Here is a 26,998-nt window from a genome sequence, read left to right as displayed (position 1 = left end):
ATTTTTTATTTTGAAAATCTGGTCACCCTGATATTTATCCTACCAACAAACCAATTAGAACAATATAAACATGCACTTTAACGTCAGTATCGTCTTTTTAGATTTATGTTACACTATTTATATCTAATACAAAATTCCCAAATTCTAATAATCTTTTCTTATTTTTCTTAAGTTTTTATTTATGTTTTAAATATATAATTATATTTATTTGAACATAAAGAGGATACATAAACATAAACACACGCTAGGGGGCGTTGTAATATAAAAAAAAAAAAGCACGTGGAGCACTTTATCAAAACAGCAGGAATTTGGCAAACAGATAGGAGGTGCTATCGCTGTTTTCCGATTTTCTAATGCGGTCAGAGAACTATAATACAATTTAAACTCGCTAATAAAACAAAAAAAAATGCGGGTTTATTCCTTTAAAATTGTATTTCGCCAAAAGCAAAACAAAAATTTCTGTTGAAGAATCCAAATTGTAATAAAATAAAACGTGACAAGTCTTTTCACTTTTAGATTTAGCCAGCTTCAAGATTTGAGAGTGGAGGCATTGAAAAAAAAGGGGAAAAAAATTATCCAAAGATTCATCCAAAAAAAAAAAAAAAATAAAATAAAAATCTAAAATTCAACCTCAAATTTACGTCTTTTTTACGCACGAGGTAGAAACTGTTTATAATTTTACACGGATAAAGCTATAACTTGACACATTTAGATTATGTTTTCATTTTTGTGGACTTTTTTTTTTCTCTTTTTCCTAAGTTATTTTGGGCCGCGGCACAGTTTATATTCCGTTTCCGGTGCGCACTCGGAGGCAGCGGCTGGAGGTCCGAGTACAACAATGAACGTCAGCAGCAGCGGCGGCGGCGGCGTGCGTCCTGCGTGCGCTCCGTACTTGGGTTAAAGTTTATTCCCGAACCAAACCGCGCCGCTACATCTCTACATGCGCTCGTGGGGTGAGTGCCGAGCTTCCAGACACTTGCACGGACATGTCACGAGTCTTAGACTTTGAGGAAAATAAAGCGAAACAGACTCGGAAATCACGACGCACGCTGTTGGTCTGCGTCTCCGCTACCCCCCCAATTGTTCAAGAAAGACATGAAAACTGATGAAAACTGGTTAAATTCGCGGTTCTGTTTTGATTCTCGGTGTGTTATTTGCATGAACACGTGGTGGTTTGGCGATGCGAAGGATTACGAAGCGTTTTTTTTTTCACGTGGTTTTCGTTTTGCCGACAGAGGTGTCCTGAGCTCGGGGTTAAATGGAGCTGGAGGACCAATGGTGGAAGGGACAGCTCGCAGCGGACATCTACCAGGCACTACGGTACAAAGTGAGTAAAAGTACAACAAAGTACAATGATCTGCTCAAGTATAGGTGACCAGATTTTCAAAATAAAAAACTGGTTGGTATGGAGGTACTTTTGTCTCATTAATATTCACAAATACACAGATGATGATCAAATAGTCATTGGTTTGTGCGTGTGTTTTTATATCCACTAAAACAAGTTTAGTATTTGTAACTTGTGTTTTGGTATTTACAAATAGATGTGTATTTGTAAATATATCTTTTTTCATTTGCAAAAAAATTATTTCATTTGTAAAACTGAAAATTCTGTTTGTAAAATGTGATTTGCATTTGTGGATCAGAAGTTACACGAATTCACGGATTTCTGGTATGACGTAATTTTACTCATTTTGAGAGATCCACAAACTCGGACAAACTCGGACAGATGCACAAACTCGGACAGAAACTTTCGACAAACTCGGACAGATACAAACTCACAATCGGACAGATCCACAAACTCGGACAGATCCACAAACTCGACAGATCGGACAATCACAAACTCGGACAGATTCGGACAGATCCACAAACTCGGACAGACTCGGACAGATCCACAAACTCGGACAGATCCACAAACTCGGACAAACTCGGACAGATCCACAAACTCGGACAAACTCGGACAGATCCACAAACTCGGACAGATCCAAACTCGGACAGATCCACAAACTCGGACAAACTCGGACAGATCGGACGATCCACAAACTCGGACAAACTCGGACAGATCCACAAACTCGGACAAACTCGGACAGATCCACAAACTCGGACAGATTCGGACAGATCCACAAACTCGGACAGATCCACAAACTCGGACAGATTCGGACAGATCCACAAACTCGGACAGATCCACAAACTCGGACAGACTCGGACAGATCCACAAACTCGGACAGATCGGACAGACACAACTCGGACAGATCGGACAGATCCACAACTCGGACAGATCGGACAGATCCACAAACTCGGACAGATCCACAAACTCGGACAGATCCACAAACTCGGACAGATCCACAAACTCGGACAGATCCACAAACTCGGACAGATCCACAAACTCGGACAGATCCACAGATTCGGACAGATTTGGACAGATCCACAAACTCGGACAGATTCGGACAGATCCACAAACCCCGAGACAGATCCGCCAACACAGACACAAATGGAGACACCTGGGACATTTTTTGTATAAAACTGGGATAAATAACTGGTTTTGGGATAAATCTGCTGGGACAAGGGACACAGGGCTCAAAACTGGGATTGTCCCAGGTAGGGATGTGACGATATCCAAGTCTCACGATACGATATTATCACGATATGAACCTCACGGTATGATATTTATTACGATATGGTTGGGAAGCTATATTATATTATACATAACAAGACTGACATTATAAAATGTTTTTACCAGTCATTTGGTACAACATTTATTGTCATATTCTAGGGATGTTACGATATCGTAAGTCTCACAATACGATATTATCACGCTGTGCATCTCACATTACGATATTTATTGTGATATTTTGAGGCTAATGATTAAAGATGGGACACTTTTTTGCTTTTAAAATACCTTGACAAGTTTTGGTGTGAATTATTACCAACATAATCCCAAGACTTCAAGTAAAAAACTTATTTCTTCATGTTGTCTGCACTGAAATGAATCATGGGATATGTAGTTTCCGATGTTCATAAGATGTTGCAACTATAAAACCATGCATTTAAGCAAAGGAACTTGTGATTCCATATATTATGACAGCCCACGATATTATTGTGAGACTTTTGACGATACGATATCACAATTTTTCTTTTAGTGTTACATCCCAATTCCCGGGTAAATAGGGACGTCTGGTCACCTCAAGTATGATCTTATATTGTTAATGCGCCCATCGCCAGTGTTTTCTAAAACTGTCTAGTCGTCTAGGACTCGTACCTTACTCCTCCTGGTGTCAAGAAGTGGTAGTTTTGGCATTATGCGTTCAAGTTTGTTTGTTTTTTAATTTACATTTTGTCTCTCTTATGTATACAGAAAGTCGTAAGTGAAATTGTAAATGCAAACTTGCTGTTCATCTGCTGCTTTTCTTTCTTGGCATTCTGACATTGTTTAATAGTGTTTGGTAGGGATGTAACGATATAAAAGTCTCACGATACGATATCAGAACGGTATGAACCTCACAGTAAAATATTTATTGATATATCGTGGGAAAGCTCACGATATGATTGGGAGGCTCATGATTAGGGATGTAACAATATCCAAATGTCTCGGTACAATATTTTCATGAAATACTTCTCACGGTACGATTTTATTATTGATATTTAGTGGAGGCTTATGCTACTTTTTGCTCTTAAAATCCTTAATCGAAAGAAATAAGACTTAAAAGTGTTTAGAACTGTTATTTCTTCTTGTCGTCTGCACTGAAATGGAGCAAAGGATCATGGTCTATGTAGTTCCCTCTGTCTTTTTTTTTAGCTTGTTGCACCATAACTCTTAATTTAATCAAAGAGACTTAATAATTCGATCTATTGTGATGGTCCACGATATTATTGTGAGAACTTTGACGATACGATATCACGATATTTTTGGTTATTGTTACATCCCTTTTATTTCAGCTTAAACGCTTTCGGTCATGATCCATGGGGTTGTAGTTTGTGGTGTGTAAAAATATCGAAATACTGTATCGTCACATTAAAAGATACGATATCGATATCATGGGCCACTGTATTGATTCATCGCCAAGAGTATTTTTTGGTATATTTTACTGCTTTGCTTTTTTAGTGGAAGGAAACTAATTTATGTGACACATTTGACATTTTCACTGTTTTGATGATTAAAATGTTTGTGTTTCATATGAATTTTGCACAAGAAGTGGTTTAACAAAGACTTTTAGTATCACAGCCATGATTTAGGCAATATTTTTTTATTGAAACGTATCGAATCAATTAGAAATATATCGTATCAAATCGAAAGTGCACTGTATCGAGGTATGTATCGTATCGGCAACTTCTTAATGACACCCAGCCCTAGTTGTAGTCCATGTTTTGTTTTGTTTTGATTTTGTAGTGCTGCAAAATGACAGAATAAACCACTACTTTATATTTATTTTATGTTTCAAGTTAACGGCTACTGTACCTTTTACGTTTAGTTCCACAGAGATTGATAATAACCAGGGATAAACTCACACCAAATGTTTATCGTGCCAGAGTTTTAAAAGAGTTTAAAAACACAGTTGAACACTTTGGAGTTAATTTTGGCAAGAAACAGAACAGTGACTTTTTAATTTACGTTTAATAGTCGTGTTAAAGTCCTCATTTGAGTCGTGTCTGTAGTAGAAGTTTGCGTCTGTCTGGTGCCACAAGGTTAGTCTGAAATTCCTCTGGGTGAAATATGTCTGGAATGCCCTCATGTTTGGAGCTTGTAATTGTGTTTTGAGGAAGGATAATGATGGCGTGTTCCGAACTATCGAGCCGTGCGTCCAGTACAGCAGCTTTCTGTGTAAGGACCGTTTCTCTAAACTACAAAACGCTGAGATAATCGTGATTAAAACTAGAGGTACTGAGTTGTGTTTCTTTTTACTCATTTTTGATTTCATGTTTCTTTTAAGTAATGTAAAACAGGGGTGTGCATTGCCTTGAGTCTGACGATACGATACATTATCACGATTTGCATATCACAATTCAATATATCACGATATATTTCAATATTAAAACAGTGGATCATATATTGAGATTTATCAATGATTACTTCTAATAATACAGTCAACTACACCTTCACGAGAACACAATTGTATGAAATATAATTTATAAACTTTTTAAAATCATGAGAACAATTAATTAACCAGTGAATTTTTATGAAAAATATTACTTCAAATGGATCTGAATCGATTTTTTTTTTTTTTTTTTTAAGTGATTCGAGAATTGTGCAATGAAGTATCACGATATTTCACTGAATAGATTTTTTCTTACACCCCTAATGAAAAATGACATTTCGCCCCAAAGATTTTGAATTGTGTGACTGAAACCTGTTAAAAGAACAATATATATATATAAGATTTTGTTTTTAAATTTCATAAACATTACCTAACTTTGTGCCCAAATGAGGTAGACTTGTTCAAATCAAATATTGCTCTTACTCAGAACAATTGTAATGATGATTTATTCTTAATTTCATGTTTTAATTTGGTGTTTTGGGTTTGCCACTTTGACAGTTCTCCAAAAGTCTGTGTTCACGTTTTAGCGGAAGACTTTTGGAAACATGCCGATGACGACTTCCGGTGTAGTTCCCGACACTGGGCTCTTGATAAAACTGTGGATTCAGCAGCAGCGTCTTCACAGACCAAGAGTTTGTTTTCATACTTGACAGTTTCGTCTGCTCCCTGTGGTCTTCCTCAGAGTCACGTGATGTTGCTGTGACATGTCGCTTAGCTGATTTGTACAAGTTTTGGCGCTGTTTTTCTACCGGTGGAGGCAGGACGAAACTGTCAGGTATGAAAACAAACTCTTGGTCTGAAAAAAGAACCTGATAACATAAATTATCAGAATACCAAATGAACCTCATTGGACTCGCGTCTTTACAACCTGTGGAAGTTTTCCGTGGGGGATGTGACTTTAATCGTGTCTTCGATGTCACTCACAGGCAGCTGGTTGTAAATGTTGATCCGCCGAAACGCTACAGCAACATCAATTTTTTTAATGAAGTTAGACAAATCATAATGCACACATTAAAGGTTGTATGGAGGATTTTTTTTTTTTGTTTCAAACTGTCAGTCAAAGATTAAAATACCATTACAGAGACGCAGCAGCTTTGTAATTATGATGACCAAAAAAAAAAGAACGAAAATCTATCAACTGTGGACGTGTTGAGGCCAGATAAACATCAGCCAATGGAAAACGAGGCTCCCTCATTTTCTATTGGCTGTTAGGTTGTCAATCAAACTCCCTAGTATAACTGATTCGTCAGAGCGCGGGGATTACGTGGTTTACGCAGCGGTTCTTAGAGGCTTTTTCGAACTGTCGCTTCCTCGCATTTCGCACAAAGTTTGTCGCGATGGCGGACGAGAATCCACGACCGGTTCGCCGCAAAAGAAAGTCCGTTTTTGAGGTCGCTGAAAGAAGACCGAAGCAGACGAAGGGTCTAAAAACTGACGCGTCGGTCGCTGAATTACTTCTAGACAGGTCACTTAAACATTAATTCTGAATGCGCACAAGGACTGTCGCTGTATTTCTCTTCCCTTAAAAAAATCCTCTATACAACCTTTAATATCCAATTTATAAAAGGGTCATTCCACGCCAAATCTCTGAATGCCCCTACTCGACTATTTCAGATTTGACTGAAAAAATTCTCCGAGGTTCACACTTTCCAGTAAGAAAAGTCCCAGATTTTAGCTCCCAACTCCTACCTTTTAAATAGTGTTTTAGATGCAACAATCTGAAAGTGTCTCCTCAGAAAACTGGTCAAAACAGGTCAGGGGGGAGTTGACGAAATATTTTTTAATGACAAAAGGAGTTGGGAGCTTAAATTTGGGACTTTTCCGAACATAACAGAACGCTACAATGACATCTTTGTTTTTAATGAAGTTAGACAAATTATAATACACAAATTAATATCCAATTTATAAAAGGGTCATTCCAGGGCAAATCTCTGAATGTCCTGCTCGATCATCTCAGATCTGACTGGAAAAATTCTAGTTCACACACTTTCCAGGAACGAAAAATCCCAAATTTTTGCTTCAACGCTCAACTTAATTTTTTAGATAAAGAAATCTGAAAGTGGCTCCTCGGAAAACTGCTCAAAACAGATCGGGGGGAGTTGACGAAATTTTTTTTTTATAATAATATGTAATAATTAATGAAGTTTGACAAATTATAATACACAAATTAATAGGCATTTTATAAAAGCTTCATTCCACGCTAAATCTCTGAATCCCCCTGCTCGACCATCTCAGATTTGACTGAAAAAATTCTAGGAGGTTCACACACTTTCCTGTAAGAAAAGTCCCAAATTTTAGCTCCCAACTCCTCATAGTTTTGTCATTAAAAATATTTTGTCAGCTCTCCCCTGACCTGTTTTCAGCAGAGTTGAAAATTTGAAGGACCGACCTTAAATCGTTTTGGTTGGCTCCTCGGAAAACTGAGATGGTCGAGCGGGGGCATTCGGAGTTTTGGCGTGGAATGACCAGAAAGAAAAAGAAAAAAAAAAGAATACAATAACATCTAGATGAAGAAAACTGGGCCATTTTGTCAGAGTTACTCACGTCAACAGAGCCCAAAGAAGTCACCATCCGCATGTTTCCAAACTTCTTCCGGTACCAAGTAGGTAGCGGACACTCCTTAATCTTATAAATCTTATAATTTCGTTCAAAATGATGAGTAACCAGTGAATTTCGTTTCACATGTGTCACTGAAAAAAACAAAAAAAAAATCTGCACGGTGACCAGACTGAACCTCCTTTGTATGAAAAATAATTTGGAAGTTACGAAGCAAGATTTGGACTGCAAAATGAACTCCCAAAATGCTGAAATACAAAGTTTCATTGCAAGTTTTTTTTTTTCTTTTTGTCTCATTTCGCATAGTTTGTTGTAACAGTATTTTCATCTTCTTAGGAGCTGAAGCTGCCTGCGTTCAAAGGCCAGTCTCCTCAGCTGAGTCTGCGGCGGTACTTCGCGGACCTCATCGCCATCGTCAGTAACAGGTTCAAACTCTGCCCCACGGCGCGACATCTGGCCGTTTACCTCCTGGACCTCTTCATGGACCGATACGACGTCACGGTGCAGCAGCTACACATGGTCTCCCTCTCCTGTCTGCTCCTCGCCAGTAAGACCTCAGGCTTTAATAATGATTGAGAAAAGTGTCATTACTGAAACATTTTGCCTTGGTATGTTGGATGCTGGCCTTGTCGTAGTCAGACTTAAAGGTGCACGATGTAGCTTTTGTCAGAAAAGTTAAGGCTACGATTTTTTTGCGAGGTCGTTGACATTTCCAATTAAATGCGACTTGTATGTGATCTCCAGTGTGAACTTTAAACGCCTTAACTCTTTCCCCCATGAAGACGACATTTGACGACCCCCCTGAACCCTTAATGACGACTTTTGACTCCTCCGCTGTATCACTAAAGACGAGATTTGACGACCTTTAGAAATGGCTCGGGTTTTCACATTTAAACAGAGACTGTGATCGGTGGGGGCCACTACAACCCACACTAGACTGACCAATAGGATTCAAGGATATGTTTTCGACGATTTTTTCCGAAGTTAATCGAAATAGTGACGATGGTAGCTTCCGGAAAAAACACAACACGAAACACGTGCAATGGAAAGATCGCGGCGCTGCGGCGCACAGTTTTAGAAATAATGAGGAGCAGACGTATTTTATGGATAAGTTTAGAGAAAGTGACTTTTATAGATTTCAAAGTGATGATGTTGAAGTTGATTATAAAGTGGAAAACAGCGACAGCGACGGACTTTCGGGGAGAAGATGAGAATGTCGCTGATGCGTCTGTGTGGAGTCCTGCAATGTCCCAACAAACTATCTGAGCTTTATACTCGATTATGAACCAAAATTGCCCTGAAATCTGGATGTTGCCCAGGCCAGTCCTTTAAAATATTTCAGTCTTTTTTTCCAAGATGCGATGTATAACAGAATCGCTACAGAAAAAAACGCTTATGTGGAGCTCTGCACACGAGAAAATAACCAAGATGACAAATACTGGACACACACTGACGGGGAAGAGTTTTATTATTATATTATTATATTATTATATTATAATAAGCTGAATTAGTTGAATAAGCTAAATGAGTTGAATAAATAAAATAAGTTGAATAAGTTAAATGAGTTGAATAAGTTAAATGGAAAAAAATTAATTGGGTGCACACAGGTGTACAACAGGTAAAAACAGGTGCACACTTGGCTATACTGTATCTGGTGATATGAAATCTGTTTAAATACTTTGACAAAGTATATTTTTTTTTTTTATGAATATAGTACTCAGAACATGCAGATATCAAATGCTGAATGTAGTTTTTTTGTTTTCGATTTTGCACCTGACCAGGTAAACTCTCATTTTCAGTGAGCTGTTATACACCTATAAATGAGTTGAATCACATTTAAACATCCATAAATGAATAGTTCAGAGTCTAAGGTTTCCAGAGATACAAATATGTCTGTGTTACAATTAAGTTCATGAGTGTAAAAATCATTTATAATCACTCGTGGAAGTCTGTTTTCTTTTATGCAATTATGCTCTATGGGTGTAGCCCTAGTAACATATGTATGGGTTGTTCCTAGTAGGCGTCCAGGGGGGAAAGAGTTAAGAGTGTCCTGCATGAGCATTGGAGGACACAACGACGTCTCAAGCAGCGACCGCGCTCAGTGTTTACGGAAGTCGCCTAAACGCTGGGCTTGTCTCCCAAAATACGAACCAGTTCTTTGTAAAATGGACAGGTTACACGTCCGCGGTCACTTCGTTTGTTTGAGTCTTTAGCCTTCTTGTGTTTATTTCGTAGGCTCTTTATTTTTTGTTGACATTGGAGCCAGGACCGACTGTAGCCGCGCTCGGACATTTCTTTGGCGATCATTTCAAAAAACGCCCAGTTCCGATAAGATGCGTCCAATTTGGCATGAATACAGTGATTCCTCCAAATATTAAATCACTAACCTCGCTTTCCCTCCATTGACGAGACTCCGAGCCTGACGTGTAGGTGGGATGAATGTGACCTGACCGTTCAGACTAAAGTCGCATGTCAAAAGATCGGATATGTATCTGTTTCAGGAGCACATATCCAAGTGTCCTGGGTCACATTTGGAAAAATCGTTCAGACTGTCATTAAAAGATCAGATACGGGAGCGTAGGGGCGAAAAAATTGGATTTGGGTCACTTCACTCTGCAGTCTGAACGCAGCCTAAGAAGGTCACATGGAAAAAGGGCATGACTAAAGCAAGAGTGCCTGTTTTAGTAATGCAATATGCAAGTGATATCAGTTTCAAGCCATACTGTGCAACAAGTGACAAGAAGATGGTGAAATAACGTTTGTGGGGGTAACAAAACCCTCGACCTGAAAAGTTTTACTTACTGCATCTTTAATAGTGTCCATCTTTGTCAGTGTCATGCCCCTACAGCCATAGCGTGACTTTTATGATTGTATGAATGTAGAGAATGACAATATAGTTAGTTAATTGTCCCGACAGAATTATTATTATTTTTTTATTTAAAGAAGGAACACCATTTCACAGGACACACATCACAACACAAAGAAGACACAACACAAGCTTTTAATGCATCACTTGAAGAGAACAGTGCAGGAGAGCAGGCTGGATGATACTGTTGTATAAAGTGAGAAGTAGATGTGGCGAAACTTCTTTGATTTTGACTTCTCACTTCTTCTTTGATCGCATCTTTTTTGAATGTCCATGTACACCATCAGCCTTTATTTTTACTACTTTTAACATTCTACTAGTATACAGAAGATATATGGAATTATGCAGCAAAAAGTTAAATAACTATTTTCTGATAAACCAAAGGGCTAATTTGAAGATTTGAGTATAAAATATTTTTTTAAAATGTCACTAAACTTTTTTTCTTTCCTACGTAATTCCATATATCTTACCTCAGATATCTGGCATATCATGGGTGTATATAAAATGTAGAAAGTAGTACAAAAAAAACTTGCGTCAAAGCTGAGTTTATTGTGAATTATGAGTCCAAAATATTTCAATTGTTCAACAGTGATTTTTGTAATATTTAAGCCTGTCCAGGTTAGATCCACTAACTGTTCATTATAAGCTAGAACAATATATTTTTGAGGTAAATATTTATTGTGTGTACATTTACTTTGCTCTCCTGGGAGGTTTTGGTTATATTTCTGTTCTGTTTTTCAGATCAGATTTGAGTTAACCACATTCATGACTCATTACAGCCGCAAACTAAGAACTAAAGTGTTTCATTCTGCTGTTTATCTGCGGCAGCTCGTGATTTTCAACATAGTTTTTTGTGATTTAAATGTGCTTTTGGGTTTTTGTGTCAGGATCGTACTTCAAAACTTGATATCGTGACAGGCCTGGTAATATTGTTGATGATGGTCGGTGCCAAAAGTCATTTCTTGAGTTTTCTTTTCACATTTATCTCCAGGTAAGTTTGAGGAGCGTGAGGACCGCGTGCCAAAGCTGGACTCTCTGAACACTCTGGGCTGTATGACGTCCATGAACCTGGTGCTGACCAGACAGAGCCTCCTGCACATGGAGCTGCTGCTGCTGGAGACGTTTCAGTGGAACCTGTACCTCCCGACCGCCGCCCACTTCATCGACTACTACCTCTCCGTGTGCGTGCACGAGGCCGACCTGCACGACGGCTGGCCCATGACCTGCATCGAAAAAACTCGCCTCTACATGGCCAAGTACGCAGACTACTTCCTCGAGGTGTCCCTGCAAGGTAGAGTCAATATTAACATCTCTGCAAAAGTTTTTCTAGGTAATACAAACGACAAACTGACATTTTGCTTAAGCGCTGAGTCCTCTGTCCGGATTGTCTGGCGATCAGTGTAACTGGTAAAGGCGGGGCCACACCTGGAAGCATGGGGGGCGTGTCCTCCTCTCGCTTCCATTCACTCCCATAGAGAGACGCAAATCTGCCAGAGCTGTACTGTCGCGTTAAACCTTCTTTATCGTGGCGTATTATTTCTCCATTGAAAAATAATCCAAATGCATCCTGAACATGTTCCCATCTAGGGCTGGGTATCACCAAGAAGTTGCCGATACGATACGTACCTCGATACGCAGGCCCCGATACGATACATATCTCGATACAGTGCACTTTCGATACGATTCGATACGATATATTGCAAAACGATTCGATACGATTCAGAAAAAAATAATGGCTTTCAGCCTCTTACTTAATGATCAACACAATTTTTACAAAAAAATTTAACATTAATGGTGCATTTACCTTCCATTTATTGAAGATTAAAGAAAATAAAGTGATTTTTGTTTAATGCATGTTTCTAACTAGAACAATACATACAACTTCAAAAACCTGCAATCTACATTTGCATTGGTCATCATCATTCATAGCTTTTATGAGCTTAACAATAATTTGAAAAATGGCACGTGTAGTTTAACTGATCTAAAGGATATTCTCTGCAGCTGTTCTGTCTGACTCACTGAGGGTGCGCACTTCTTTCTCTGTCTTTCTCACCTCACTTGACGAAAGAGCAGCAGATTTCGCTTGTTGCTGCTCAAGAAATCGTTGGAGCACGTCGTGCGCACTGTTCCACCTGGTCACAACGTCTGCTATCAATGTGTGCTGCGGTAACCGCAGCAGCTTTTGCTTGTGGTGGAGTACGTGGCTGGCTGTGGCGCTGCGCATGAAAAAGTTTGAAATGCGTCTCACGCGACCCAATAGACGTGCGACTACAGGTAGTTTCAAAGCGCACTGTGACGCCAGGTTCAACGTAAATGTAACATGCCCGTGAGCTCCACCGTGACGCTCATATTAGCGGCGTTGTCTGTCACGATAGTCGGGTCTTTTCTAGCGATGTCCCATTCCTCAAGAGCTGCGCTGAGTAGCTCCGCAGTGTTGGTCCCTGTGTGACTTTCATGCATGGCTCTAGTTTGTAAAACATGTGAAATTAGCTCCCAGTGTTCGTTGACAAAATGGCTTGTAATGGTTACGTACGATTCCGTGGCGCGGGACATCCACCCATCACAGGTAAGGGCCACTGTCGGAGCTGCACTTAGACTGGTTTTAACTGCGTCTTTCACCCTCTGGTACATTCGCGGCACCGCCACCTCCGTCAAATGTTTACGTGTGAGAATCATACAACGTTGTGTTTAATGTGTTTACTATGAGACGAAAGCCTGGGTTCTCCACAACACTGTACGGGCAGATATAATGCACGATAATGTCTGTGATCTTAAGTGCACGCGGATAGTTGGAGGATGGTTTACTTATCTGGCTCTCCAACTGGGTTGTTTTGGGTCCATGCTTTTCTTTGGGGGCGGCAAGGCTAGCTTATCTGCATGTGAACTCGGAGGTTGGTCGTATTACCTGAATATTTGATAGCAGTTTGGCAATGCATACATATGGCGCTGGTCTTGTCCACCCCCTGACCATTTTCTTGGGCTTTAAAACCATAATGCGCCCATACGTCTGCTTTTAGAGTAAAAGGCGGTTAAAAATCTTTCCTACCATTTTTCTATTTTCGCTTCTCTTGTGCACTTCTCTTCTCCAGTAAAGACGTGGAAGCGCGGCTATACTGCCCCCCTAACATCCTAAGGGGAATATCGATACTAGAAAACGAAGAATCGATACTGTATCGATTTGAAAAATATCTATGTATCGGTGTATCGATATTTTAGCACACCCCTATTCCCATCAAGACCTGGTTTGAAGTAACAAACGTTTCGCTTTACTGCAGCGCACGAACGCGCTCAACCACTTGATCTGGTCGCTGCTCCAGACGCTCCTATAACAGGTGCCATATCGCTATGTCGTGTAACAAATGAACATGGTCAAACACAAAAATGCTGACAGTGACAATGACAGTGAAGACGCGGACAACCTTAAATGTCCTAAATCCAACTTATTAAACATTTTATTCAACCAAAATATTATGCTAATAAAGTTTACCTAATTCCTAGTAGTTTCAGCCAACTGTATTTTTGTTTCAGTACAAGTACAGTTGATGAATTGTGTGGCATCGTTTCATGGGACATGTCCACACTTGTTCCTGGGCTTTGAGTTTGTTTGTTTTGTCTGGTTCATTTGTGGCTCTGGGATTTAAAAGTGGAACTTGTCTAGTCTTCATTCATTCATGTGGGATTATTAGTGTTTAATGGTGTAATGTTTTCAGAAAGGTCAACAAAAATCCACTTTTAGTCATAGTTTTGGGTAATATATGTAAATTTAGTCATCATATTTTGTTTATTTAATGGGCATGAAAGTATGAATTGACCAAACTTCCCCCTCTTCCTCTTCTCGTCTTGTTCAGATCACGTGTTCCTGTGCTTCGTGCCGTCTCTGGTGGCCGCTGCCTGCGTGGCTTCCTCTCGTCTGGTCCTTCACCTGTCGCCCACCTGGCCCCAGCGCCTGCAGCGGCACACGGGCTACTCCTGGGACAACCTGGTGCCCTGTGCCGAGAAACTGCTCATGTGAGTGTGGACTCCTCGTGGATCAGACCAGTTATTCACAACTTTTATATTTAGCTCAACAGTGAACGCCCAGGATCCAGAAGTACATTTCTCATTTATTTTTTCCCATAGACTTTCCAAAAAATATATACCATATTTTTCAGACTATAAGACGCACTTAAAATCCTTTAAATTTTCTCAAAAGTTGACAGTGTGCCTTATAATCTTTTGTGGTTTATGTATTATCTGGTTGTGTTTACTGACCTCAAACCTATTTTTAAAAATCACTCAAAAATCTGCCAAAATGCTTTAGTACGACTTTGGTAAATTACAAAGCCCAACCTCTTGATGGATTGTTGGAGTCAGGAGCCTCATGGAGTAAGTCCTACAGAAGCTGACCGCAACGAGTGAGCTGTTTTTTTTAGCGCTTATAGTTTATGCAAAGAGTGGGAACCCTGAACATGGCTTAAAGCTCACAAGTTAATTTTGTGTAATATAGGACAGTTTAATGTACCGTATTTTCCGCACTATAGGCGCACTGTCAATGAATGGTCTATTTTCAAACTTTTTCACATATAAACCACACCGGACTATAAGGCGCATTAAACGAAACACAACAGTTAGTAAGTCAGTCAAACTTTATTTAACGCATTCACAATAACACTCAACTTTGTTCAATTGTAACGTGTAAAAAAAAATTACTGTCTGAGAGCGCGTAATTGTTCATGTAGTCACAATAACTCATAATTGTTGAAACAGTTGGGCGATTACGGCGTCCAGCACGTCCACATCCGTCTCGTCATTATCCGAGTCAGTGTGGTTACTGTTCCCTGGAGTTCAGTTCAGTGATGATTCTGGTCTTGGTGAAAGCTCGGACCACAGTTGATCCTGATCCTTCGCCCGGGCGTCCACGATCCGTCGGCAGATCGTGGCGTAAGTCGCTCGGCGCTGTCTCTCTGTCTCGGTGAATGTGTGTTCTCCTTCTCTCATCCACTGCTCCCACGCAGCTCACACTTTCACTTTATAACAGCCTTGAGTTTAAAGTGGGCGTTGTGAGCGTGTCTCTTGACAGGTGCATTTTGATATTAAAAGGAATCACAGTTTGTATTACTCCTGATGCTCCTGACCACGGGAGCCGTAATGCTGCAAGTGGAGCGGCTTTGTAGTTTACTAAAGTCGTAACTTCTTGGGTTCTTTTTAAAGACAATGCAGTAAAGTGTGTTTACCTTGTTGCACGGGGCCGCGTAACTAGTTAGCATGCCGGAGTCTCGTTCGTTATCGGAATTAACCAGACAAATCGCTCCACCAACTAAGAACGGCCATGCACCACCACCCACAGAATCGAGAAAGAGCTATCAATCTGTCAATCCTTTCCGTGTCCTGGCCGGGTGAGGTTTTCCCGTGTTGAGTCAAATTAAGCCGGCAGACTCCAGCATGCTAACTAGTTACGCGGCCCCGTGCAACAAGGTAAACACACTTTACTGCATTGTCTTTAAAAAGAACCCAAGAAGTTAAAGTATATAAGAAGACAAAATGAACATCTTTTGCTTAATTACTAAAGTCGTACTAAGACACCCCCAATAAATTCATATATAAGGCGCGCAGTGGTTTTTTTATGTAATTAAAGGCTTTTAAGTGTGCCCTATAGTGCAGAAAGTACGGTAAAGAAATGCAGAGAAGTGCTCATACAACTGGTGCTAATTAAAACTACTATTGAAACTAGATTTATTACTTATTACAACAGTTATCAACACTACAAAACAGAACAAAAGCTGACCTTTTTTGAATAGTTTTAGCATAGTCTTGATCTAAATAAAAACTAGTATAAGTCCACATGGTAATATTAAAGAAACAACGCTGGTTTTGCCCTGAGCAGAGTTGAACAGGCGGCTTCAGTTCAGACGGTGGTTTGTCTGTGAGTCTGTGAGTTTGACCTAATGCAGGAAGCTCTGTGTCAACAAACAAGGGATTTCTGGAAACATCTGCAGTGGGGATTTTTTTTTTTTTTTTTTTGCGGTTATTTGTTTTATCCAGGTCCTAAGTTCATTTTCAGGACAGAAACACGTCTACATCAGGACTAGACTGACCAAACCAGGACTGTCAGGATAATTAATACATCCACTTATCGCTCAGGTGACAAATGGAACAATAAAAAAAAAAAAAACTAGGTCAGTATTTCTCGTACTAGTAGGAAATATTTGGTTTATTTTGTGTACTACAGTGAGATCTGAGCTGGAACTTCTATGACTCTTTTATAGACGCAAACTAACTACTCAAGTGTATTTATTGGCGTTTTTTTTACAATTTTAAACATTCAGAATACCTTTTTTGAGCTTTTTTTGTTTGTTTGTTTGATTCCAAAAACATCACTTACCGTCTATATTTACTTAAAGAAATATATTTTGCTTTTTACTTTTGTTAGGGCCCAGACAAAGAAAAGGGAAACACGACAACAGCGAAGGTTTAATCGATGTTCGAGCGTTTATTTACAAAAACGACTGATGTGGTTCGTGTGCTGTGGGTGTGAACGAGTGTTTGGTGTGTGTGGGTGATGAAGTGTGTGTGAGAATGAGAGAGAAAGAGAAGAGGGAGAGGGGGAGGGGAGAGAGAGAGCGTGAGAATGGGGGGAGAGAAAGTGGGAGGAAGAGGTAGAGAGCGAGAGTGAAAGAGAGAGAGAGGAGAGGAGAGAAGGAGAGAGAGAGAGAGAGAAGAGAGGAGAAAAGAGAGGGGAGAGAGAAGAGGAGAGGAGAGAGAGGAGAAGAGGGAGAGAAGAGAGAGAGAGAGAGGGAGAGAAAGCAAGAGAGAGGGGAGGAGAAGAGAGAGGAGAGGAGAGGAGAGAGGAGAGAGAAAGCGAGAGAAAGAAGAGAGAGAAAGAGAGAGAGAAGCAGAGAGAAAGAGGAAGAGAGAAGAGAGGAGAGAGAAGAGGGAGAGAGAAGAGAAGAGAGAGGAAGGAGAGCGAAAGAGGAGAAAGAGAGAAGAGAGAAGAGAGAAGGAGAGAAAGAGAGAGAGAGAGAGAGAGAGAGAGGAGGAAAGAGGAGAGAAAGGAGAGAAAGATGAGAGAGAGAGAGAGAAGAGAGAGAGAAGTACGAGAGAAAGTGGGAGGAAGAGGTAGAGAGCGAGAGTGAAAGAGAGGGAGAGGGAGGGAGAGAAAGAGTAGAGAGAGAGAGGGAGAGAGAGAGCGAGGGAGAGAGAAAGGGGGAGATGGAGGGAAAGAGGGAGAGAAAGGGAGACGGCAAGAGAAAGAGAAGAGAGGAGAGAGAAGGAAAGGGGGAGAGAAGCAAGAGAAGGAGAGGGAGCGAAAGAGGAAGAGAGAAGAGAGTGGGAGGGAGAGAGAGAGAAAGAGGGAGAAAGACAGAGACTTTTTAACTTTCAACAATACATTTATGTCACTTATTACATAAAATCCTAAAAAACAATTGAAGAAAATAAAAACAATACTCAATATCCCAAACCCCGCCCCCAAACTACAGATGTGAAATCAACTGCCCCTCCCTCACCGAACACAAACACCTTCTCACCGCCCACGCCGCCTCAAAGTCCTCCACCTGCCCCTGCCGGCGCCTCAGAGTCCTCCACCTGCCCAGCCGGCGCCTCAGAGTCCTCCACCTGCCCCGCCGGCGCCTCCAGAGTCCTCCACCTGCCCCGCCGGCGCCTCCAGAGTCCTCCACCTGCCACAAACCGAGGCGGACATGTGCTTCTTTGTCCTGCGTTGGGCCACAGAAAACTTGGGGCCAAACACCAAGATGAACAAATAACAAAAGAAGAAGAGAAAGAGAGAGAAAGTGAAAGAGAAGAGAAAAACACTGGCTCGTCTTTAAAAGGCTCTGGGCGGAAGTGACACAAAAATGATTCTGAAACACAACAACACAACCAACAGTTATGGAGTAAGAAAGCTTTTAGAAATATTTGTGCGCATAGAATAGAAATCTGTGCATATTTGGGAAATTCGTGCATATTTGGCTGTAGTTGAGCATAAAATAAATATTTGTAAACCCCAGTCCAGTCGTACATAAATTATATTGTGTGTGTTTTATCCATCAGAATACGAACTGAAAAGTTACGACGTCAAGAATCAGATTACAGATTACAGATTACATATCTCAAAATGTAGTTTGTAACGTAATCCATTAAATTACTTAAAGTGAGTAATGTAATCTGAATACTTTGGATTACTTGATTTGCTGTAGAGAAGCAAAGACGAGGAAATCTTCACATATTTTTGTCTGATAAAAGAAAATAAAAAAGCCCAAACTTTACTGAAACAAATACAGAGACACGGTCCACGCAACATGGTTTAGTCCTGTTAAATCCTGCTTTAGTCCTGGTTTAGATCTGGTTTTAGTCCTGGTTTAGATCTGGTTTTAGACCTGGTTTTAGTCCTGGTTTAGTCCTGGTTTAGACCTGGTTAAACCTGATGTACACATGTTTTTAGACCTGGTTTAGATCTGGTTTTGGACCTGTTTTAGACCTGGTTTAGTCCTGGTTAAACCTGGCTTAGACCTGGTTTAGACCTGGTTTTAGACCTGGTTTAGTTCTGGTTAAACCTGGTTTTAGACCTGGTTTTAGACCTGGTTTTAGTCCTGGTTTAGTCCTGGCTTAGACATGGTTTTAGACCTGGTTTAGATCTGGTTTTGGACCTGTTTTAAACCTGGTTTTAGACCTGGTTTTAGACCTGGTTTTAGACCTGGTTTAGACCTGGTTTAGTGTCTGGCAATGAGTGGAATTACCAAAAAAAGGGATATAGCCCGAAATGTGAAAACAGGAAAATACCTCTGTGTAATCCATTTATTTCAACAAAGTAACTGTAATCCTAATTACCACTCACTGAAACAGTAACTGTAACTGATTACAGTTACTCATAATTTGTACTCTGATTACATAACTGATGTTCACTGGTACATGTAATCTGTTACTCCCCACATTCATTTGTTGTGCACGTCTGTTGATGTTTCCACTGGCTCCACTATGTTGACGTATTTTTGACAGTAAAGTCCCGTCTCTGAATTCGTATTCCTCCTGATGAAAGCGTAAATTTTAATTTCCTGATTGTAATTCTTGATGTTGTAACTTTTCAATTCGTATTCTGACGGATAAAATACACACAATGTATTTTATGTACGACTGGACTCATTCGAAAGTTTACGAATATTTATTTTATGCACAACTACAGACAAATATGCCCCAATTTCCCAAACACGCACGGATTTCTTTTCTATGCCCACAAATATTTCTGAAACCTTTCTTACTCCATTCAATAGACAATTAAAAAAAACAGACCTAATGCACAGTCCATTAAACTACTAAGGAATATGGGGAAAATGAAATGTTAGATACTTTACTATAATAGTTCAGCTCTTTGTGTTATTTTTTCCTGGCTGGATTCATGTAACAGGCTATAAACAGACCATGATTTCTAAGCCCACACTGTGTTTTGTTTACTCAGTACAGTGCTGTGCTTCAGTACAGACTGACACACATAGACGCGCAAAAGGATGTGGTTACTCTTCCTCTCTGTTCTCATGTTCCAGCTCACATTCAGCCTCCTCGCATGTGTCGTAAAGACGGGCCAATCCACTCTATAAGTAATATTTAAAATAGATTCTCAAGCAAATAGGTGTTGATATTGACAAAAATCACAAAAATCAATGTCAGAATTATATATTGCTGTATATTTAGTTGTATTTTCACAATGCAGGAGCTCCACAGGGGACTGTACTCTCACCAGTTCTGTTTACCCCTGAGGACTTTGTGGTGTGATGCAGGACTAACCACCTTCAGCTGAACACCGCAAAGACCAAACAGATGGTGAAGGACTTTAGAAGGAGCAGGCCACATTTGCAGTGTGTGATCATTGAGTGAGACGCCGTGGAGGTTGTAGAGAGATAGAAGTACTTGGGTCTAGATGTATAAATATATTGTAAGGCCTAAATTGTGATCTGAACAACACGAGGACTGAACCCGGGAGGACTGAACCAGGTCTGAACTAGGTCTGAACTAGGTCTGAACCAGGGCTGAACCAGGGCTGAACCAGGGCTGAACCAGGGCTGAACTAGGACTAAACTAGGACTAAACTAGACCTGGTTCAGTCCTGGTTTAGACCTAAACTAGGACTGAACCAGGACTAAACTAGGACTGAACCAGGAGGACTGAACCAGGAGGACTGAACCAGGAGGACTGAACCAGGAGGACTGGACCAGGAGGACTGGACCAGGAGGACTGGACCAGGAGGACTGGACCAGGAGGGCTGGACCAGGAGGGCTGGACCAGGAGGGCTGGACCAGGAGGGCTGGACCAGGAGGGCTGGACCAGGACTACACCAGAGCTGTACCAGGACTAAACTAGACCTGGTTCAGTCCTGGTTTAGACCTAAACTAGGACTGGACCAGGAGGACTGGACCAGGAGGACTGGACCAGGAGGACTGGACCAGGAGGACTGGACCAGGAGGACTGGACCAGGAGGACTGGACCAGGAGGACTGGACCAGGAGGACTGGACCAGGACTAGAACTTGGACCGCCCACGTTTCCCGCTGGTTTACACAGTCTCCCCACTCACCGCTGCTGATATCACAGTGATTTTAGCAAATTTGTATGAAGAAAAACAAAAAACCCACCACTTCAGTCCAGATTAAAAAAGCATTGTAACGCACATTACTGACATTTGTACCGAGTAAAATATGACAATTTTTTCTCTGTACTGCCTTAGGTTACTGCATTACGGCAAAAAGCAACACATTACAGTAATCCGTTACTTTTATAACACTTTATTCCCAACACTGTCCTTGTGTTTCCCTCTGCAGAGCCCACGACAGCGACGTGAACGAGGCCAACAAGCAGAAGACCCAGCCCCCCGCGCCCGCTCCTCAGCAGCAGCAGCCCCAGACGGCCTTCCACAGCTCGGGCCAGACCTCCAGCGTGGGCCCTTACCTCCACCGCCCCAACCTCCAGTACGCCCAGGCGGTGTCCCAGCCCGCCCTGGCCCCCTCCGCTCACCGCCCCGGGACCGCCTACATCAACCACCCGCCCTCCTCCACCGCCTCTGGCCCCCAGCACAGCAGCACTCAGCCCGTCACCGCCGCGATCGAACCCAAAACGAACGCGGCGAACAGGGCGTACCAAGTCAGCATGCACTACTCCTGCCCCGCCCCCTGTTTTGAGAGGTGAAGCCGATTTCAAGCCATTATTTGGAAGAATTGGAAGATATAAAGGAATATATATGGGTTTCTTAAAGTTGCACTGTGTAACTTTTTGGAGGAGGATGCCTAAAGTGTCACCATTTGTCAATAAACGTAAACATGTTCATGAAAACGAGAACAACGACAGCATTACAGGTCAGATCTCATGTTTAAAATGAATGTTTTTCAAGGGATTTTTGAGAAACATACCGTATTTTTCAGACTATAAGTCACACCAGCCAAAAAATGTGTAATGAAGAAGAAAAAATAAGTTGCACCGGACTGTAAGACGCACTTTTTGGGGGAAATTTATATTATTTAAATCAGAGACCAGGAACCAACATTTCAAAGTCAAGTTCTAGTAATAATAACACTAGAAGAGAGAACAACAAGCTGTCACATATGAACTTTTATTCAGATAAACTATAACATAAACAACAGAACAAGTTTAACAAACTCTCCATCTCACTCCAAATCATTAAAGCCATTCAATTCTTCATCCTCTGTGTCACTTCTGAGCAACTCCTCGACCTCCGGAGGTAAACAGAGCGCCGCTTCCTCTTCTGTGTCGCTGTCGTCAGACTCGGCATCAGTTCGTTAGAATTATTCCGGCCTTTCTGAATCCCGACAAGATGGTTTCGGTGCCACTGAAGTCCAGGCTTTGTCGATTCATCCAGTGACTTCCAGGAAAGTTGCATGAAGCTGTGTTCTTCATCCCTGCCTTTTTGCCAGTCCCTCACAAGTGTCTCGCTCTCTCCAAACTTTCTTTCTGCTGCTCGATTACCATTTTCAGCTGAATATTTCTCAACTTGCAGCAGGACAGAGGCTCTTTCTGCAGGAGACATGCGCAGTAGAGCCAAGTGACAGTGGTACAGGAGGAACAGGGGCAGCAGATACTCACACACAAGACTAGAACCTATGATGTTCATTTTGTCGTCTTATATGCTTCAACTTCATGGATTCTTTTTAACTTTACTGCATTGTCTTTAAAAAGAACCCAAGAAGTTAAAGACTAGAGCCTCTCGCGGCTTCAGTGTGAAGATTTTAATATACAAGTCGCAGGAAACGCCCAACCCATGAAAAAAAGTGCGACTTATAGTCCGAAAAATACGGTAATCCTCTGTAAGTGAGATAAGGTTAACACCATACTGTGGAACATTTCGGGCGAACATCTCCATGGAGACAAACAGGTGGCAGACACTCCTCCACGAAAGTTATATACTGTAACTTTAAGGGTCTGACTACGTGAACACTTTTACATATTTTGATGTTTGTTTCATTTTTTTGTCTGCACATTTTCAAGCTACGGTAACACAACATTTACTTTTTACTTACTTTTTGTTTTTTTGAGAAGCCGGGCAGGATAAACCGATCAATGCCTTTTGTCAACGAGACAGATTTTTTGTTTAGAATATTTTTTAGAAAATACACCAGCCATTTATGCTCCCAAAATAATGAATTCTTAGTGCAAAGTTTACAAAGCGCAAACCACCGTAAAACCTTTTTCTAGCAAGTAAATTAGAAAAAAAGATTAGTGGTGCGTGTTTAGAGATTGCATTAAAATTTTGATCTTTTTTCTACTTTTGTTAAAACGTTTTCTAGGAGGATGTGGTTTGTAAAGACGATGTAGAACCACTTTCCTCACAAAATTTTGGTTGTCTTTAATTTAGTGTTAGAATTGTTGTAGACCAAGAAGACCCAATTGGGAGATTTGTATTCCAATTAACGTGTGCTTTAACGTAGAAAAAAAAAAAAGATGGCATACGATATAATTAGTCAGAAAATCTTTCCAAAGCATCATATTTTGACACGATGGAAATTTTTGGTGCCTTGTTTACACACCTGGGCCTTGGGTGCGTTTACACTCACACACAAATCAAAACTGGACAAAACTGGGACTCGTAAAGCTCCGTTCACACATAATTTCTAATAAATTTACGGATACAAACTGCTGGATGCTGATCTGCATTTACACATGTGTCAGACCCAGAACATTTCCAGGTCTGTGTGGTATTTGGCTCTCTGCGTTTTCACATTGCAACGCACTTTAACGCAATTTTTATGCACAGTTTTTTTCCACATTAGTTCGTATTTGAGTTGTTTTCGTTGTGGATGCAGAGTTCGTCCGCACTAATCCCATTGAGACGGAACGAGCACAGATCTGAGCCGATACGCTGAAGTAGGTCTATGCGCCGCGAAGTAATTCACCGCCAAAACGCGAAGAGGCTAGAACACAGGTGTCAAACATACAGCCCGGGGGCCAGATCCGGCCCTCCAAGACCTTTAATCTGTCCCTCGTCTGATTTTCTACAAAAATATTTTAATTCTATTTTTTATTGAAATCTTGTTAATTTTCTGCGGTGTTTATCACAGCAGCGTCTCCAGGATACTCCACTCCACTCGTATTTCACTGAGTCGTGTCCTTTAGTCCGACAGAAGCTGAACCTCATCAGTGCACAATAGCGAGCTGTTTTTTTGAGAGTTTAGTTTATGCAAATGAGCCGTGTGGTTTTGAGTTTGTTTCTGTAAAACGTAAACACATATGAGCAAAGCTGTGTGGACATGGAAGGCTTGCGGACTCAGGAATGACTTGTCTGGACGCAAATCGTTTCCGATACGATGATTCATTTCAGTGTAAACGTAGCCTAAGAGATGTAACTCAAAACGCATAACTCTTTTTTTTTTTTTGTCCAGTCCAAATGTAAACACGATTTTGTCACAGCTGTGTCATACGTGGGGACCTGCAAGTTGTGACTTGAACTCGAGTCAGACTTGAGTCACTACTTTTAGGACTTGAGACTTGACTTGATAAAATAGACAAAGACTTGGGACTCGACTTGGACTCGAAGGTCAGTGACTTGGGACTTGGCTCGGACTTGAGGCCTGTGACTCGAGAAGCCCTTTTAAATCTGAATTCTTTCTATTCTGACCGTAATGATTCACACTAAGATCTTGTCAAGACATTTAAAAAGAAAAAAATTACATTTCTACAACTATTATAAACTCTATAAATACTCATATATAAATGTACTTTTAAAAAATCACAGTATAAAAAAGGAGCGAGCAGTTTTTTGGTGAATGGACATATATTCTAGCCTCTTAGCGTTTTGACGGTGAATTACTTCGCGGGTGCACAGATCTACATCAGCGTATCAGCATTTTCAGACGTCCACACTGTGCCGGATCAGATCTATGCTCAAATGAATTCGTGGGAGCTGGCGGCACCAGATCGTTCCATCTCTGGAGTCAGATTAGTGCGGACGAACACTGCATCCACAACGAAAACGACTCGATTACGAACCAGTGCGGACGAGGCCTAAATTTAGTGGAACGTAACCAGGAAACTAGGCGGTGTTACTGGCAATTCCCTGGCTTTATTCAAACATAAGCTTTCCCTGAATATTCCCAGTTATTTACGAGACAAATTTCCAGATCAACAATCCGGTTCTGGGTTTATTCACACAGGATTATTTTCTGGCAAAATTCAGGTAAATTTCCGGCTTCTAACTCCATGTGTAAATTGGGCTTGACTTGGAACTAAACTCAGACTTGACCTGGACTAAAACAAAGTCAAACCAAGCGTCCATTAAATCTAAAACCACGACCGAACCAGTGTAAACGCTCCCTTAGATTCCATTTGTTTTTAATTTGATCAGACTGGATAAGTTTAGCGCTGCACTTTGAAACGATGTGCAATAATAAGTGTCTGTGAAGCGCTTGCTTTTTGGGGGAGCGATGATGAGGATAATAATAATATCCGGGATTATAATGGAGGTGAGTAGGGTAACTATGCACCATCGAGAACAGTGCTGTGTCGTTTTGCCGTGCTGCAGACCAAAAAGCCCAGTATTATTTGAACCGAGACGACCTCCTGAATGTATACGTCGTGCCTAGAGCCGCTTAAGGCCGTTGTGATGATGTTGATGAACAATGGGAAGAACTTGATGTAGAAGGTAAAGTAGCACAGTTTATTTAGGTGTTCTGTACCTAGATTTTTGCTTAACTTTTGTTTTTCTTGATGAGTGTTGTGTGAGAGAAGAATTTGAAGTAGAATGTAGTCCTCGAGATGTCACGATTTATTTGGAAAAAGAAAAAAATGTTGCTCTTCTGAACTCAGAGGATTTCAGTCGGTGCTGTGCACTCGGAACATTATAGTTTTAATAAAATACATTTCTGTGTTGAACTGATGCATGTGTCTGTGTGTTTTACTTCACTTGTAACAGAGGGGGAGGAGCTACAGGAGCCACACATTGTGTTTTCATTGCTGCTCCCACAATCTGGTAGCTTGATTCATCAGCCAATTTTACTTCATAGAAACTGTCTGACCTCACAGCGTTAGAATTCATTCGCTCAACAGTCGGCAGGTACTTTCTTCATTTAATCAGTCGCTGCCATTTGGTCGTGACGTATGTAATGCGCCGCTAACGTGGTTAATTGGTATATTAAGCTTTTCCCAAATCCCGTAGGAAGAAGGACAATAACGTGTTTCCCCTTGATAAAATTCACCAAACATTCCCTTTATTCAGGTTTTAAATCCTCGATCTTTGGAAATCGTCGCCAACACTGAATATATTACTCTTCTCTGATTGGCTGGTGCCCGAACTCGCACTTCTGTGGTTTTTGCAAACTGTCTAATGTATTCCGATTCCTGATCCAGTGTTACGACCCCAGGCCTTAATTTGTCATTTGTTTTGTGCGTTTTAAATTATTTTGGTGGAACACCTTGTTTCCTGCTGTGGGAGCCCTGGCTCGTGATTGGTGGGGCAGGTCTACGCCCACCTCACCTGCAGCCACCGCCCCCTATTCAAGAAGATTACCTGCACTGGTCACCCTGCAGCTGAATCACCTCACCATACTCTGGGTGCTCAGTCACAGTCCTGTTGCAAGCAAAGAGCTTTTTGAAATGCTTCATTATCCTCTTCTTGTCACAGGGCTCAGAGATGCACTGTGGTCAGGGTCTTTCTGCTGTTCCCTCACCCAAACGAGCTGCGTCGAAACACCTCGTCACTGGAGAGAAATGAAGTTGAGTGGAGACAGTAGGTGGCGCCTGCCTGGCTCACGACTCGGATGAGCAGAACATGGGATAGTTGATGAAAAATTAGGTCCATTGCCATACAATTTGACGAAATAAAACAAAATTTACCTTTTAAAACGCAGGTGTCAAACATAAGGTCCGGGGGCCAGATCCGGCCCTCCAAGACCTTTAATCTGACCCTCGGCTCATTTTCTACAAAAATATTTAAATTATATTTTCTATTAAAATATTGTTAATTTTCTGCGGTGCTGAGCATATCAGCGTCTCCAGCGTCTCTGTACGTGGCCCCTCCCACCAGAGCAGCACAAATGAAGACTTGTCTCTTTCCAAACGCTCTTAAAGGACGATCGT

At 41.1% G+C, this 26,998-nt stretch overlaps 2 protein-coding genes across 2 annotated transcripts in view; both read left to right on the top strand.

The window, feature by feature from the left end:
* blnk (B cell linker) overlaps window positions 1–26,998 on the top strand; it is a 288,551-nt gene that overhangs the window by 139,377 nt on the left and 122,176 nt on the right. The gene's annotated exons all lie outside the window — the stretch shown is intronic.
* Window positions 820–25,799, top strand: ccnj (cyclin J). The gene is made up of 6 exons (XM_020934634.2): window positions 820–953; window positions 1,236–1,327; window positions 7,923–8,133; window positions 11,444–11,743; window positions 14,301–14,460; window positions 21,238–25,799. Exons 2-6 carry the CDS (start codon window positions 1,259–1,261, stop codon window positions 21,599–21,601), a joined length of 1,104 nt encoding a protein of 367 aa, XP_020790293.1. The 5' UTR covers window positions 820–953; window positions 1,236–1,258; the 3' UTR covers window positions 21,602–25,799.

The sequence above is a fragment of the Boleophthalmus pectinirostris genome, unplaced genomic scaffold (assembly GCF_026225935.1).
Source record: "Boleophthalmus pectinirostris isolate CB_2022bp ecotype Guang Dong unplaced genomic scaffold, ASM2622593v1 HiC_scaffold_5, whole genome shotgun sequence".
NCBI classification, from domain to species: domain Eukaryota; kingdom Metazoa; phylum Chordata; class Actinopteri; order Gobiiformes; family Gobiidae; genus Boleophthalmus; species Boleophthalmus pectinirostris.
The sequence above is the reverse complement of the archived record's forward strand: the minus strand, read 5'-3'. Positions and strand labels throughout refer to the sequence as shown.

Bases quoted from the DNA above. Each gene is read 5' to 3' on its own strand.
- ccnj (XM_020934634.2), top strand. From the start codon at position 1,259: ATGGAGCTGGAGGACCAATGGTGGAAGGGACAGCTCGCAGCGGACATC. The intron at 11,744-14,300 runs GTAGAGTCAATA...CGTCTTGTTCAG, and splicing joins CCTCGAGGTGTCCCTGCAAG to ATCACGTGTTCCTGTGCTTC. The intron at 14,461-21,237 runs GTGAGTGTGGAC...TTCCCTCTGCAG, and splicing joins TGTGCCGAGAAACTGCTCAT to AGCCCACGACAGCGACGTGA.